The sequence below is a fragment of the Ascidiella aspersa genome, chromosome 7, assembly GCF_963924565.1.
Source record: "Ascidiella aspersa chromosome 7, kaAscAspe10.2, whole genome shotgun sequence".
Lineage (NCBI taxonomy): Eukaryota > Metazoa > Chordata > Ascidiacea > Phlebobranchia > Ascidiidae > Ascidiella > Ascidiella aspersa.
This window is the reverse complement of record NC_139453.1, coordinates 22,087,035-22,103,585: the sequence shown is the minus strand read 5'-3', so window position 1 is coordinate 22,103,585 and position 16,551 is coordinate 22,087,035. Positions and strand designations below refer to the sequence as shown.

The 16,551-nt window shown below is 38.6% G+C and overlaps 1 protein-coding gene across 1 annotated transcript; it reads left to right on the top strand.

Moving 5' to 3' along the window:
* The first annotated feature begins 556 nt into the window (after positions 1–556).
* LOC146138331 (nuclear factor related to kappa-B-binding protein-like) lies at positions 557–11,697 on the top strand. The gene is made up of 17 exons (XM_083394571.1): positions 557–689; positions 1,255–1,391; positions 1,938–2,163; positions 2,445–2,572; positions 2,950–3,139; positions 3,577–3,658; positions 3,844–4,006; positions 4,359–4,443; positions 4,700–4,826; positions 5,136–5,272; positions 5,472–5,622; positions 6,288–6,487; positions 7,296–7,419; positions 8,904–9,012; positions 9,480–9,544; positions 10,106–11,034; positions 11,515–11,697. Exons 1-17 carry the CDS (start codon positions 606–608, stop codon positions 11,695–11,697), a joined length of 3,120 nt encoding a protein of 1,039 aa, XP_083250697.1. The 5' UTR covers positions 557–605.
* Positions 11,698–16,551: the final 4,854 nt, after the last annotated feature.

Sequence of the window (16,551 nt, the reverse complement as noted above, 5' to 3'; positions counted from 1 at the left end):
TTTGATGACGCACCGTTTATTGAAATATAACGTCATTGCTATCACTTGTTTAATTAGTGCCTTTTTAGTGCAGAAACTGCAAAAACTTGGGGTTAAACATTATTTCGGACAAAATAAGGCACCACGCAGTCTATGCCCCTCCCCCAAACTATGTTTTTGCCAACTTTGTTTTATCTATATACTTGGTATTTAGGGTAAACAATAACTATTGTTAATGACTGATGTAGAAAATGTTACAAAAAAATCAAGTTTAAAAAAGGTAGGATATGCTTTCGTATTTTCTTTTGATATCTACAAAAACGTTTTTTAGTCGTTTAAGACGTTACACATTTCTGTGTTTGAATATCTTGCTTCTCTCATGGGAAAATTCCTTCTGCAATCATTGGCCATTTGATGTAAAGAAGTTTTCGCTGCGTTTAAACACGAGCTGAATTCTGGCCTCCGCTCATCCGGTCTTTCTCACGAGTCGAGGTTTCGTGTTGAAAAGGCTATGGCACGTTATAAAGCATACAAAAACCGTCAGCCATATTCTCGAATGGCGGCTTGCGGTTGGCAGGCACAGCCCGTTGCGAAGTGCAGTGTTTTGCTGAACGATTGCTGCTTTCATGTCGCTCGAAAAAGAAAGAATGACGTCAGAAATTGTCGTCGACGGCGAAGTTATCAGTTTGCCGACCGAAATTATGAAAAATGTGAGTGTCTAGTACCTTATTGTATTTGATTTGAGCAAAACGGCTTCGGTTTTCTAAATCTAACTAATTGATATTTGTTGAGCAATTTCGGAATCATTGAAGTGATTTTGCGCTGGTCTAGAAGCGGCCTCCACATTTTTGCTTGGGAGTTTTTATTGCTAACATTATTTGGGTTAGGGTGCGAGTTTTGGGTTTGAATGCGGGTCAAGTGTTATTAAATTATTATATTTATTCTTCCATGTTAATTTCTTCCTAGAAATTTCGATTTTGACAACTTGTTTTGCTGTAAAAAAAAGTGTTAGGATTCTGGACCAGCACCAAAGATTATTCATCCATATTTTAAAAACTAATTGAATATAAATAAATGAATGGGTTTGTTATTACCAAAAGTTTTTAGGTTACAGCAGAAGCATAAAATGCATTATGATGTCTTAGTAATTACCACCTAAACTAATATGAATCATTCATGTTAAGAATTACATTTAAAACAAATCAGAGCTGTTCAAAATGTCAGGCGTCAATGTAAAACCTTTTGTCAACAAAACCCTCATAATTCTTTCAATAGCCATGGATTCTCAAGCATATCCTAACAACGTCCACATGGAGAGATGAACTCACAGAAGGTCAAAGGATTAGTTTGAGCAGGATGCTGCCATCCTCTTCACATGATGAAGGGGAGCAGGAAAAAGAAGAAACAATCAAGTAATTAAAATAGTTTTTTTCAGGTTGTATATCATGATGTTAAAAGTATTTGAAAGAAGAGAAGTGAAAATAGGATGGAAAGCTGGGCTGTTTGGGATTCATTGGTTTGCATGCATTTTTTTTATAAAAGGATGTGCTCCTTTGTGAAATATTATTTGTTTATTGTTTTGTTTATGGTTTATTTTACTGTTTCTGTAGTTATAAGTTGTATTATATTACCTATTTTCAGGGCAATATTCTATTTTTTTTAATAACCCAAGACAGTTTTAAGATCACAAGAACATCAAGAGTAAACTAAGGAGCAATGCAAATAAAGTGGGAAACTAATTGTACTTTGAGATAATTGTAAATGCGATTTTTTTTTGGCTTAGTATAATTTATTAGTCAGTTATTACTTGTGACAAAAATAATTTTACTGAAAGCATTAGTGTGAAATATGTAAAAAACATTTTTATGGCTTTTAAAATTTAAAGTTTTCAATAAGCTGTTTATTAATTTTAGCGATTGGAAAATTACAACAATTTTGAATATTTACTTGTTACCCAGAATGTTGTTATCTGGTGAAGACCTTCTGGCCTTTCCACAACTGTCCAGCTATGGTGAATGCGGAAATCCAGTCGGCGAGTTTGCCTCGATGCTAGAGAGGGGCTATTATGCCCCGGAGGCGTACCGGCTCCGGCGAAGTTACCACAAAATGTGCAAGGCCAAGCAGAATCTCTTGATGCACAAGAGATACCATCAGCTTCTCAAAGAAGTCATTGTATCCCGACAGGTATTTCAAAAATTTATTATGTTTTAAAAGTATGCTGTTTGAATTTTTTGGCTGGCAAAATTTGACATAATTAATATTTGTTGAAATTGTAAATATATATTTAAATGTCTTTAGCATACACTTTAAAATGTTTCTCTAATTTTAGATTATTATATCTGTTTATTGGCTGTATACTTTAAATGGATTTATGAAACTAGCAGGAAATTCATAACAAATGTCTACTCAGTAAGCAGGTGATTTGTTTTTTGTCCTGCTTGTTTGTAAATGCAAATTTGTTTCAGTGTCATTTAGAAGTTGCTGCAAACCCTAAGCTGCGGCTTGTAAGTAAGCCCAAAATGTTTATGCCAAATGCTGTCAACTTTGAAAAGGATGCTGAAATAGAGGAATCAGCTAACTTGACCTTCTCAAGGTAATTTTTTCCTTTCTAAACATCACAGTAAATATGCTGTTGCTACCAGGCATAGTGTATTTAAAACAGGTTCCTCTGGCAATATATATTATTTGGTAGAGAATAATATATATTGCCAGAGGAACCTGTTTTAAATAAACATCACAGATAAGTTGTAAAACACTAAATTAAGTGAAGGCAGTTACAAATCAGCTGAGACTACTTGTGGAGATCCTTGCTCTTTCATTTGCGCACATCGGTGATGTCATAGCCAAACTATGGGATAGAAACATTATATGTGTGTTTATAAAATCTTTCACTTTCAGCCAAAAAAATGAGCTAAAATACATTTGTGAATTTTATGTATTAAAATGCTTAACTGGATTATTGTTTCGTAGAATTCTGAATGAAATAACTACAGAAGCTCGACTGCATCCCAAATTTTCTGAAGTGTTGGATTCAGATTCGGAACTTGAAATTAATCCAATAAACTCCACGAGAAATGCATTTTCTTTGAACTATACTATTACCCCAAGAAGGTATAGACAAATGCTGCTGCAACACAAAAGAAGACGGGATGCTAAAGTGGTAACTTTTTCGCTATGAAACTGATAAATTTGTATTAACTGTGATTTTCCTAGTATTCAATGATCTTTACAAATGTCTGGTAGAAATTTATTGCTAAATTAATTTTAAAGCTTTCAAAAAAATATGAAAGATGTTTTTGTTCCTATTGCTATTTATATTGTACTTTTTCATTGCTTTTTCACTGTTGTCCTTTTCGCTTTTAATGTTATAAAACATAGTAGTTTTACTATATTGTTTCAAAATTATATATCAGTTTGGCATTCGGTATATTATTGACTGTATATATTATATATTTGAGTATTTTTTCCTGACATATTTTTGTAAGCTTACCAATAGCAATGGCTTAAAATTCCAAAATTTTTGAACAGTTAAAATTGTAATCTATTATCTTTGCGTTTTGTTAGTTAAACCACACAATACATATTTGTTGATCGCAGACTACACCAGACCTCAATGTGTCTGGCATAAGGCTCGCTGATGTCATGTCTCGCACGTTTGTTGGGAGCCGAAAAATGGCAGGTTTGTTCAATTGTATATATGTTTTGAAACCATGGACTAACTTTGTTTGGGTTGTTCACCTACTATTCACATACTCTTTTACTAGTAGCGAAGTGTGCATGGGGCCTGAACCCTTTGCATTAGTAATTTCATACTTTGGCTGAAAAATCAGTTGTTGATAAACTATATGTTCTGTGTTTCAACAGGAATGCTGAGTAAAAAGCGAAAACCTGGAGACAGTCTTAAACGAAAACAAAAAAAGGTAAAAACAGCTGCTTCTTCAAATGGTACCAAACCCTTGAGTGATTCTGGGAAGACAGTTGAGGCTGCTCTCGAAAACAAGAAAAACCCTAATAAACATAGTCACAGGTATGTTTTGCAAACATTGTTTTTCAAATATGTCTTATTTAGGTGCTGTATATTAAAGTAATTCAATTGCTATAAGTTTAATGCTGGGTCTTCTTATACTTGTTTTTGGTTCAGTGTTTAATTTGACTTTTCATGTATAGACAGTTTAGCTTAACAAAAAATATGTTGCTGCACTTAACAATACTGAAAAAAAAAATCATTAAACATTTCAAAAATATTGCTTCTCATGATAATTGAACAAAACAATATAAGTTAGTGGTATTTGAAAACATGTAAGCACTAACAGATACATGAAATAAATCATGCCTAAATATTTTTTTCAAATGTTAAAGTTTTGACATTCATATTTTAGCCACAAGTTTGCAACACGTCCAAGTTGTTTCTTTGAACTGATCAAGGATGTTCTCTTGTTGTCCCAGGACAAAACAAAATCCAGTGTAAGTTGGTATATTTATTACACAATTTTGGCACAAAATTAACTGAGGTAATTGTGTTTAAAATTTAATTAAACACAACCAAACACAACGGTTATAGGTCTGTTGTTAAATTTGAGGACAATTTTTATGTAGTTACTTGCTACAAAACAGCCATTATTTCATTTTCAAATACGTTACGTTTTTAAAATAAAATCCAAGAAATAAATGTTTAAAAATAGAAAGAGACTTTAGTATTAAAATTATTTTTTAACTGCAGGTTCAACAGCTGGTATCTGGTTGGCTTGCATCTGCTGAGTCATCTCGTTTTGTGTGGACCAGCAGCAGGAATAACTGGGAAGAACTGGTGGACAGTGCGCTACAGTATCTTAAATTACCCCATCAAGGTAACGTTCCAGATTGTTCTTGTTGTATTAATTATGTCATTGGCTTGAACAATGTAGAAAACATTTAGGTTCCAAAGAGTTAAATAGAGGTCTGAGTCTTAAAGCTGTTTGACTTTCATCTTTATGTGTTACACATAGAAGTGGTATCATTATATAGTAGGACTTCTATTCTCGTCAATCTTGATTTTAATTTAAGTCCCAATTGCCCAAACCTGTCAAAAAATGTTAGCAAAATGAGTGGCTATTTACATTTTACAGGATTTGTTTCACTGTAATATGTTCGCCTATTAACGATTTGCGATTTGACAGATCAGGGGAGCTGGTTGGTTGAAGAAAGTCATGGTACGGATAAAACGACATTAAGGTGGATCAATCAAGCAGAAAACAAAACAGAAATGGAGATGAAAGATCTGCTTAAGAAACGCTGTGCAGATTGGACATCGCAGGTTAGATTTCAAGCATGAGAAGGAATAGTTTTTACATTTTTACACTACTCAAACTTATTTTCATACCTTTTTAGAAAATACTACCACGTCCACACTGCAATATTTACGCAATAATATTTCTCACAAAACTTTTTTGTATATAGTAATTGTTGCAACAAATTAGATAAAAATCCAACAACTGTGATTATGTGCTCTGCAGCTGCCCGCAGCGCCCCCTGGCGTCGTTGTGAGGTCGCCAATCGATGATGTCACGTCTTTCCAGACACAGGAAAGGCGACGGTACCTCTATCCTCACCAAGCCTTCGTGTATACCATCGGAGGTGTGCGTTATCCCGTTCCTCCCGTGAAAGGTGATATATGCAAACAAAATAATCATGTATTCGCTCTGACATCAGATTCGTTTCTGACTTGAGGAAAAGTCAATTTTTTTCGCCTTTTTGAATTTACCCGATTATAAATATTATTATGACCCACGATCTCGAAACAACAAGCAATTTTAGTTTGTGCTTTCTGCATTTGACAACTGGGAATGTTCAAAATAAAATGCCAAGATGTACTGGAATCTAATACAGAATAATAAATACAATTTTCAAATCCTACTGTATTTTTGATTGAATTTTTACTTCATGGGGTAATAATAATAATATATACCAAATACCATTTTAGTGACAAAACAGCAATTAGCTGTAAAACGATTTTTTTTTATGTGTAACTGTAACCTCGCTTGATAGTTTGGGCTAAAGTTGTCCATCATGATGCGTTACCCCTTTAGATGGAAATGTTACTTTTTCACCTCATTACAAATCGCCAAATCTGCACTGACATTACGATTGTCCGATCGCCCACTAACATTTGATTGACACGTAAACATTTAAAAGCCAAAATTGAAAATATTTCAACACAACGGCCGGGACATCGGATATCGACTTTTCAAAAACATTCCCAATGACAACCGCTTGTTTTGATGATAACCTTTTAAAAGATTTTTCCTTTGATTTTTAATCTTTTGTTTTAGGCAGTACCGGCCCCACCAAGGAAGGTCGTGTTGCCAGGGAGCACTGCCTCCTGCGGTCGGAGAGACCGCCCCAGGTCACCCTGCTGGCCCTGACCCGGGATGCGGTGGCCCGATTGCCCGGAGGCACCGGGACCAGGAACGACGTATGTAACCTTATAAGGGAGTCACAGTACCTGGCTGAAGTTGTTACCGATTCGCAGGTTATTACACAACTGTTTTTTTGCTAAATATAACGTAAGGCCGATTAGGCTTAAGCAGCGTTGCTTACAAGCTGTTAAACCAGGTCTGCCCAACATACACCTGGTATGTTTAAAGTTTGTGGGAATCTTTTCAGCATAAAGGCCCCGTGTGAGGTACATGCCCTGAACCTATAAACAACGGAAGTGGCTTTGTATTTCTGAATATTTCTATTGCGCTTTACACGAATTCATTGTGTCGTTAAAATGTTAACATGACACAGAGAGAGAGTTTAAACTTTTAAAGTTTAGCTTTAGCCTGCGACGACTATAGGTAAAAGTTGCCTACCCCTGTTTTAGAGAAACTGATATATTCAAAAAAAATGACCGCACTTACATAAAAATGGTAATTTTTGGCGATTTTAATTCTTTATTTTTTACGGTTTTGATCACTCAGTACCACATATAAGTAAATTAAATGTTGCTAAAAACATATGAAGGGTTTCTGCTTCCTGGTCCACCATTATCGAACGAGCTGGTTACCTGCCTTATGTAGGTCGCCAGCGGAGTTTTGTTGCATTAATTGTATAAAGCTGACTTTACGAGCTGGTTACCAGCTAAAATAGACATCAACATCAATATATGCAGCACTATCGATTTTGCACTGATCTTCACAGCCTGTTTATCGTTCAAACGTTCACACAAGGTTGCCTTCATCGTTAAGGGATCCCATGTTAAAAACAGGCCTTTTTAAATAATGGTAATGTAGTCTTATTCCTAATCCTTTAAATCAACGTAGCCTTGCGACCAATCGCTATTTACAATCTGACAGATCAACGCAGCGGTTAGTGGTGCATTGGACCGACTACATTACGAGGTCGATCCTTGCGTTAAGTTTGATTCTTCGGCGAGGTCGTGGCTCTATCTTCATTCCGATCGCTCCATACAAGATCTCGGTAAGCTACTGTCAGATGTTGTTTCAAATAGTAACTCGCGTTCTATTTATATGATGTTGCTTGTGAATTACTGCTACTGTCAGTCCGGTACAATCCTCAAACGACGATATTTTGCTTACCTCTGAATGTATCTGCTCTTTAAAAGTATTTGCACTTGTATTAATCTTGGCCAGGATAAACCACGCAAAAATGCAAAGCATAAAACTAAAAACAGCAGAGACTTCGCATCAACGACACCTTGATTAAAATTAATTTATTCTCAAAAATAATGACAGCCAAATGTAACTAGCTCTGATATATTTTCGTTGCCAATAAGATGCCAACAGCTGGTTAATGTTATTTGCATGGTATACAGTGACAATATAGAATTATACATCTACTATGAAGAGCTTATTTATTATTAAGATTTTAATGGTTGTTTGGATTGGAAGTTGGAACTGTTCTTTCCGATTGTAACTCTTGCCATGGTCTTAAAACCAGGGCTGGGGAGCTGGAGCCCGGAGCTAAGCATTTTCTCTGGAGCCGGAGTCATTTTTATAATTTTTGTAGAGCTGGAGCCGGAGCCAATTTTACTATTTTTGTGGAGCCGGATCCATTTTTATTATTGTTGTGGAGCTGGAGCTATTTTTCAATTTGTGGTGCTAAAGCTATGAAATTATATTTTGCTCATCTCCAATGTTAGTTAGCCAAAAGCAATTTTTAAAACTGGCCATTGGATCAGTGACTGGTCGAACCGGAGTTGGAGCCGGAGTCTTTGGGTCTGTGTTTGATGGCTCCGGAGCTGGAGCCGGAGCCATTGGGTCCGTGTTTGATGTCTCCGGAGCCGGAGCCAAAGGATATGAGTTTACGACTACGGAGCTGAAGCCGGAGCCATTGGATAAGTGCCTGATGGCTCCGGAGCTGGAGCCGGAGCTTATGCTATTTTACGGTCGTTCCCCAGCCCTGCTTAAAACGACTTACTGTAGAAATATATCGGGCAGTTTTTTAGTTACATTACCGAAGAATTGCAAACGAAGTCACAAGACAAATAGGCTTCAAAATTCTGCTGATTTAAAAATGTGGAAGTGAAATCGAATCTAAATACATTCAGTACAAATCCGTTTTATTCTTCATTAAATTATTTTCTTTGAAAAATTAATTGTTTCAGTATACACTAACATTTCAATTAGGCCTTCATGGAGCCCCTAAAACTACTTCATGGAGCCCCTAAAACTAGTTCACGGACCCCAGATCAAGAACCCCAGGGGAAAATTATATAAAATATTTTAAATATGATTTATAATGATATATTATACGTTTAATAACTGTTAAAATCGAAGTAACTTGTTTTCATTTCCAAGTCCTCGTCGCGACTTCGAGTCATCCCTAGCTAATTACAAGCCGTGGCCGAAATTCACAAATAACCGTGCGACATTGCGCGACTATTATGGATTGCCATGATAACTATGAAAAGTCCATAACAGTAAAAATGTATATTGCTTCAGAACGACTTCACGCTGAACAATTGGGCGCCCCGAAAAAGAAGCGACAAAAGGAAAAGACCAAGAAAACAAAAGCCAAGTCCGCAGACGGCGACACACAACCACCGACAAAGTAGGTACCCCATAATGGGGTTGTGCCATGCTGGACCAAAAACATTCTTTATAGCGTTAAAATCGTACTAGCCGTGCTAAACCGAACCCCAATTTCCATTACCACTCCTTTTCATTTGATATAACTAGGGTAAAAAAACATTAAATTACTACACACTAAGAAAATATAAATTATTTAGCCCCACGCGTTTTATAAAATTATTCAATTTAAACTTAACAATCGCCCGAAATAGGCGGCAAAGCAAGTAGGTAAATTCTTGATATTATCAGCTATCTAAAGTGTATTAAGTTTATAATGCTTGTCTATGTTCCGTGTTGCAATACGAATAAGTAGTCTCCGAAACTACAAATATTTTGAGAAGTCACTGGTTTCAGCTGTAGTAAACTTTTTCCAAATAAATTCTTGTATTATTTTTATTTTCAACTCCGCCCCAGGTATTTACCACTCTCTGTTCTTGTGCTTTTTAGAGTCGCTAAAAAGAAACCACTGAAATCTACAGAGGATTCGTCGCCGTCCACAAAAGAAAACCCAGGTAAGGATTGTTGCACTGAATATGTGAGAATGGAAAGCCTTGACCCTTGCAAGATAAATGTCGACCTTAATTCCTGATCAGTAACAACAGAAATACTAAAACAAATATATATTTCACCAGCAAAGGCATCGTCAGTATCTCTGAATAAACAAACGCAACAGTATAAGTATTAGTCAGATACATTAAAAGATAAATAAAACAAAGTAAAATAAAGTCAATAAAACATAAAAAATCATAAAATTGTTGTAACATCCAGCATGTAGAACCCCTGTCCAAGATCTATTTGAAGATCTTTTAATAGTGTCTGGCCTTAATTGGTAGCTTTTTTATCGTATTCTGTTGCAAGTGAGTGCTGTAGATTTGTTTGATGCTAGCAAATCAAAACCTCGTTTCCATCTTCTTTTAAAAGCTTTGTTTTCCTGAACGAAATGTAGACGCCGACATAGCTAACTAATGCAGACATAGGAAAACACGAAAGAAAAATTGTGCGAATTTTAAATGCTTGTATAATCGAAAAAACGCAGCTACTACAGTTTCCTTAAAGTATTATTGCTTTTTCAGCCTCCGCTACCGTATTGCCGCCTCCGATCGCCACCATTTTAGAGCAACCCGTCATCACCAACTTCAAGACCGAACCGACACAAAGCGATGTGTCTACCCCTGGGGAATTTCCCAAATCAAGACCTTCAAATAATCGGGCCAACGGCGCCGCGGAATCCAACCCGGTCGCTTCCGACCCCCAAGCCCAACAAACTAGGACCACGTCAAATGCGGGGACCACCACGATCCAACTTACGCAAAGGCAATTGCTCGAAATGACGAGGAAACTCGCAACTCCAGCCGCTTACCAGGGCGCCAGGGAAGTGCTCATCACTCAACGGGGATCTGGCGCCACCGCGCGTCCCACCGACCCCAAGGCAAACCGCCAGGGAGTGGCGCTGCAGCGCAGCATCAAAGGCACGCTCGTGTCGCAACAAAACGGCCAGCCGAGTCTGAAGCTGATTCTGAAGCCAGCCACAGGCGACCAGCAGAAGCCAACAGCGGAACTGGTGAGGGTCGTGGAAGGCAACAAACCAAACCAGGCGCCGCAGTCGTCAACCAAGCAGCACGTGCTTACTGCCGAGGCCATACGGCGCCTTTCCGAGCAGTTGTCGGCGGCCACAAGTCGCCCCATCAAGATCGTGCAGCAGGCGATGCGGCGCGACGGAAAACCGAGCGAAAACCAGAACGTCATCAATATTACGAGACCGAGCGCCGCCCCACCTAGCGGAAATGCCGCCGTGGCAACGACGCCGATAGGTGGCGTCGCAGCGCAAGAACAGCGGCGCGTTTTGACCGCTAGCCGAAACCCAAGTTCTGTTGCGCAATTGCATTCCGGCGGTGACGTCAATGCCTCCCAGGTTTACGTCATCAGTAAGCAGAACGCAGCAAGCGGAACCCGAACCAGCTCAAATACTCCTGTTTCCATTCCAACTGGTCATACTTTGCAGGTAAGGTTAAATGAATCTGGCGAAAACATTGTAAATAATCAAGTATGAGAGGTCCTGAATAAATAAATTGTTACTAAAACCTGGATTAGATGCATCACTATTCACCAGGGTTTCTTAAACTGGGGTACGCTTATAACTTGGGAGTACGTATCCTAATTTTAGGGGGTCTGTGAAGGCCGAATTAAAATCTTGGTCTATAATTGAAAAACCAAAAAAAATTGTCAAAGAACAAATTTCAATAAAAAAAAGGAAATCGCCTAATATTTAATGCCTAGCTTGGTACACGCGAGTCAATAATATTTTTAGTGCTCAACGGTAAATGGTTTAAGAACACGTATCGTGTGTCAGATACAACAACAATTAATGTTTTTTGTTGACTTGTGTAAAATATTTTTTTCAAGCTTGCATTCGAATCGCCGTTATTAATAAACCACTGTCCCTGTTGCTTTATATTTTACCACCGTTTGTTTCCTATTGCAGGCAAACCGCAACGTGAAGACCAAAACCTTACAAATCATGAGCGGTGGCAAGATACAAACGGTCCAGGTGCTGTCCAGCCCCACCGGGAATTCCCCCTCGCGGGAAATAATCCTCACCCAGTCCCCCCAAGCCCCAGCCCCAAATCACCCCTCCTCCCCACAGGCAATGCCAGCAAAGAGATGACCTTAACCCGAATGCTGTAGCGTGTTGTTTTTAAATAAAAAAAACTTTAACTGTTTTCGTTTGGTGTGTTTTGTTTCTCAAGGAACTGATAGGCGTTATGATGTTGTTTATTTAAGTGATGTTGTTTCCAGGTTTTGTAAACTGCTATAGTTGATAGATTTTTGTAAACAGATTTTTTCACTGCAGTATTCCTCCCACGTTAGTTTTAATATCTTATTAATTTTTTCTTACATATCAAAGGTTTTTTACGCGGAAGGCATTTTTATACGCCCTATATTATTTTAAAAAGTCCTCAAGCGGTGTCATAAAATTTTAGACTTTTGGCCTCGTGTCGTAGTCTTAAATCACGTCAGATTCAACGTCATCGGTTTAAAATTGAATTCGTTTGGACTACACGTCCACCCATCTTAAACCGCAGAACAGCGACAAAGAAACTTTGCAGGGTAATATATTTAGATAGTTACACTTCAAGTGTGGTTTAAGCGTTTTTAGGACGTTATTTTGGGTCGTGTTTGCGTTGAAGGACCGCAATCAACATAAAAAGGTAACTTGATAGGGAAACGTTTGCAGCATTTTTTAATGAAAAAAAAACGATTCTTTTCGAAGATAAGTCACGTAAAAAAGTAAGTTGATCGTGATCAAGTGGCAAACTTGACAATCTGTGGTATTTATTTTACCTCGCCAGAGAACAAATTGAGTTTAGTAACTGCCACGGGTCAATTTTACCGGCACTTAAGTGGCATTTGACTTTTGCAGCCTTCGCCGCCTACCAAATTGGCAAGTTGCATAATTGATTTAGCTATTGCATACCCCGTTTCCGTAGCTTTAACCTTATAAGACGACCTTTGCGTTTCTGGGTTAACCATAAGGAGTTCGAGGTCTAACGCACGTCTCATACTTGATTGTGCAATCGCACTCGGTTATTCGCAAAACGAAGGCCAAATGTCGACTTGGCAAATACCGATGTTAACCAGGGGCCGACCGCGCGATTGTTGCTGTTACAAACAATCGTGCCCGGGCCTCGAAATCTGGCAAAAGCGCGACGTATTCGAGGGTTTGGGGACTGAGGCGTGTTAACGCCTGCCACTCGACGCCGAAATCGGGCTGCTGACACTGCTGTGTACAACAGCGACTAGTGACGATGATTGACGCGGCAAAGCGATTGGTCGGTTTTGCTGGCAGTACGGGACACGCTCGGCGAACAGGAGTGTTTGCGTATAAAACTGCGAAAACATACAGCAGGCTGCCGGGATAATTGAAACGAGTGAGTAATGCCAAAAATCCAGGAGGGAGAGCCGAGATTTTAATACGGCCTTGATATAGAAAGGGAGTAGGCCGCAGCGTTTTGCGGAAATATGATTGTAATCCTATAAGTGGACCTGCGCCGGTACAGTATAGTTATCTCGTACCAATTAATATTAATAAATTTCCAAACACCTAAAGATGTAGTTTAACCATTTATTCCCCTTTTATCAGCAAGTAATGATACTTACCTCTTTTCTTCGGTTTTAAAAGTATATATTTTCACATTGGGTTCTGTTTTAATTCTGTTTTAAATTGTCTTCAAATGATACACAATCAAAACAATTTTTGTTTTTTTACGTAAATCTGTGCTTTAATAATGTTAAACAACATACAGCCGATAAGTGTGCATCTTTGATAAAAAAAAGTGAGCCGAATACGTTGTAACATGCTTTAGCTCGAAATCTATGTTGTGGAAATTCTAAAAAAAAGCATTTTATTGAAATCCTTAAAATATCTTTGCGGAATTTGTATGATATTTGTCTGGGCCGAGTAAGTAGTGAACCGTAAAACATAATTTGATAATTTAAATATTAAACATCCTACTGCATTTATTTCAAAAAGCAATGGCTTTGTTTACGAAAAAACAACAATAAAAATAAAATTTATTCACGTATATTTTTGTCACTTACTTGCCTCGACAAAATTGTTAAATAACGTCTCAAAAGCAACTCCTTATTTTGTGCCACTTATTTTATTGGCCCATGCTTGCTGTTTTTCCAATGTAGTTTGCCCGGATGATTGTCGTTTTCTCCTTTACTCCCAGGCGCCGAAGTTAATACAGCAAAGGCGCCGTATCTCTCGACAAGACAAATATATGTTGAATCATTAGGGCTCACAATCAGCTATTAGCTATTAACGGGTGCTAATGTGTGGGATATGGCGGGGCTACAATTGCTCAGCGCGCTGATACAAGATAAACGAAATACACACACGCACCTACAGCAGACCAAAGGCAATAAAGTCCCCTTTGTTTTACGGGGAAGACGCGTCACTGGAACAACAACTGGCGGCCGCCTTTTAGAGACAATCCCGGGGCCACTGATCGCAATCCAAACAGGTCGTAAATTTCGGTCCGTCGTCGTCCGAATGCCGTTTTTTTAATACTATGTAATTATTTGCACCTCTTGAAATTGATTAAAACTTCCCGGTGACGCGATGACTGTAATTGTCGCCTGGTTTTCGCGCGTTACAAGTGACGAGAGATGAAGTTAAAATCGACATTTCTGGTTAACTGAATTAATTGTAACGGTACAAGGATGAATTGAAAAAACAGAAAAGTGAAATTGAATACCGGCGGTTTTGGACAGACCCATAAACTTCGATCATTGGAAACCGAGTCGTTAGTTCCAGTTTGATATACATAACTAGCGAACTTGACACGATAAAACGAGCACCTCGAAATATTTACTTGGTGGATAAAATCAAGTTACACAACACTACAATGCGGCAATTTACTTGCATTTCCTCATATAACCAGTTGCTTTCCGAAAATTATATGGCTCTTTCCGAAAATTATATGGCTACATAGTTGCGGTAAACATGAAAAGAAAATGAACAACTTACAAAGCAAAGTAAATTTAAATGGTGAGAGAACCGATTGCTTTCCAGTTATAAATTGTAAAGCAGATATACCAAGTAGGCTTCTATCATGTAGGCTTCTATCTTGTCCGTATACGTCACAGCTCTGTATAGTCGCTGAAAAGCTTTACCGCTCGAGCGAAATCCCGCGGTGAAAATGGCGCCGCTCAAGGCGTCTCGCGGCGCGTCCAACCGCCACAAATCATCGATAAATATTTGCGTTAACAGGATTACCCCGACAAACTCGAGTATCGACACGGGTGCTCGAGAATCGGCGGGGCCGTCTCGTCGAACGTTCCCGGCATTTTGTAAGCCTAAACTTTACGGGTGACACTTAATCGAAATTCGCGGCCGGCTTTTGCATCACGGCGCTGCATTTTGCGGCGGCGGCATATTCGGCGGCTGTTACCGGGCGCGAACAAACGACACGGATCACTAAGGTGCCTATTTGAGTTCCCGGCTTGCCCGGGAATGCTGTTGCCTATTCGCCCCATTTCGTTCATACCGGGCACTTGAATTTAAAGCCTGTCGGTTTCACAGTTCACGTATATTTGCCGGGTAACGATATCTTGCCGTTTTGTTACAATTACTCCCACCTTGCCTCATGAATATTTGCTGTATTCTATTGCGACCACGGCGCTGACATTAAACTTTTACATCTTTTAAAAGTGCATGGTGGTTTATTTTAAAAGGTAAAGGTCTGATCTAACTACAAAAGAGACGATAACATTATAGACGTTTTTGTTTTTACCACACTTTGTCTCAAAAACATAGTATTACTGGACCCCAAATAACCGAATGTGTTACTGTGATTACCTTAATTTATGGTTTAACTATACCGGGGCGGACAAGTAACACATTTTAAATGTGAAAACACCAATCTGAGGCAAGTCTATAAAATCTAAAAAGTTTACGAATAAATATTGATCTTTTTTCCGTGAAGATAGGTCCCGAACTTGAATGTAATCGTAAACAACAGCCGAAATGACCAGGTTATTCAATATAACCTAATCGATCTTCTTTCCCTGTCATCTGCGAAAATTTTGAATTTGGCTAATTGAGGTAGCCGTTTTTGTTCTCGTTTTAAGTACTAAAATTTGAAATGTATTTTAATCAATATATTTCTAATTTATAAAAAGTAAATAGCAGTGAATTTGTAGCGATCAATATGGATTACTCTCTTTAAGGACGATACTATTAGCGGCTCGCATCACTTGACACCTTTCAATTTAGCCAACGCCGGGTAGAACTGCGTACAGACCAGCATTTTATAGCACTTAATCACTCCAGCCTTGACCTACCCACCTAAAATTCCGGCCATGTCGCAGATTGATCAAGCGCCCTCTCTCGCCCTTTAAAGTGATGTATTAACTCAGGCCAGGTCGAAAAAGCGCCCGATTGGCTGGCAGGCGCGCTCAAAGCGATATTGACTTTTACGTTCCTTGCCGCCCCGAAGATATTTATGCGCCAATAATGGTATTGTTATTTCGCGTCACGCCTGAGAGCACAGACGTGAGAATCGACAAGTGACAAGCACGGCGGGCGTTTTTTGTTCCGTTCGAAGCTCTCCACTGCGTTTTTCTTACTGTTGGGAGTCGGACAAGCGCGAACATTTTCGGCCACATGTTGGGACGCTGTCTACGGCAGGACGCGAATTAAGTTCGGCCGTGTTATGAGCCTTAGTGAAAGTCAACGAGCGAATAAACAAACAGCAGCTGTTCAGGAATGTAGCTGGCAGCAGGAAATAGCTTTGGGACGTACTTGAAACAGTAACTGACTTTTGGCAACGGTTCGTGTTTTTGTAATTAGGTTAAACCAAAAGGTTGTGGTTGATTAAGTTATGCGTTACTAAAGAAAACTGGCTTTATGTCACAATCACATCTACTGTTTGCGAATACTTTATTTATTATGTTGTCTTATTTTATTACATCAAAACGAAGGCCCAAAGTTTTTTAATAAAGTTACTTTTAG

What these genes read in the sequence shown, in the direction of transcription:
- LOC146138331 (XM_083394571.1), top strand. Translation starts at nt 606, where the DNA reads ATGTCGCTCGAAAAAGAAAGAATGACGTCAGAAATTGTCGTCGACGGC. An exon ending in CCTAATAAACATAGTCACAG is followed by an intron (nt 4,007 to 4,358) that starts GTATGTTTTGCA and finishes TTCATATTTTAG; the next exon opens with CCACAAGTTTGCAACACGTC. An exon ending in GTGCAGATTGGACATCGCAG is followed by an intron (nt 5,273 to 5,471) that starts GTTAGATTTCAA and finishes TGTGCTCTGCAG; the next exon opens with CTGCCCGCAGCGCCCCCTGG.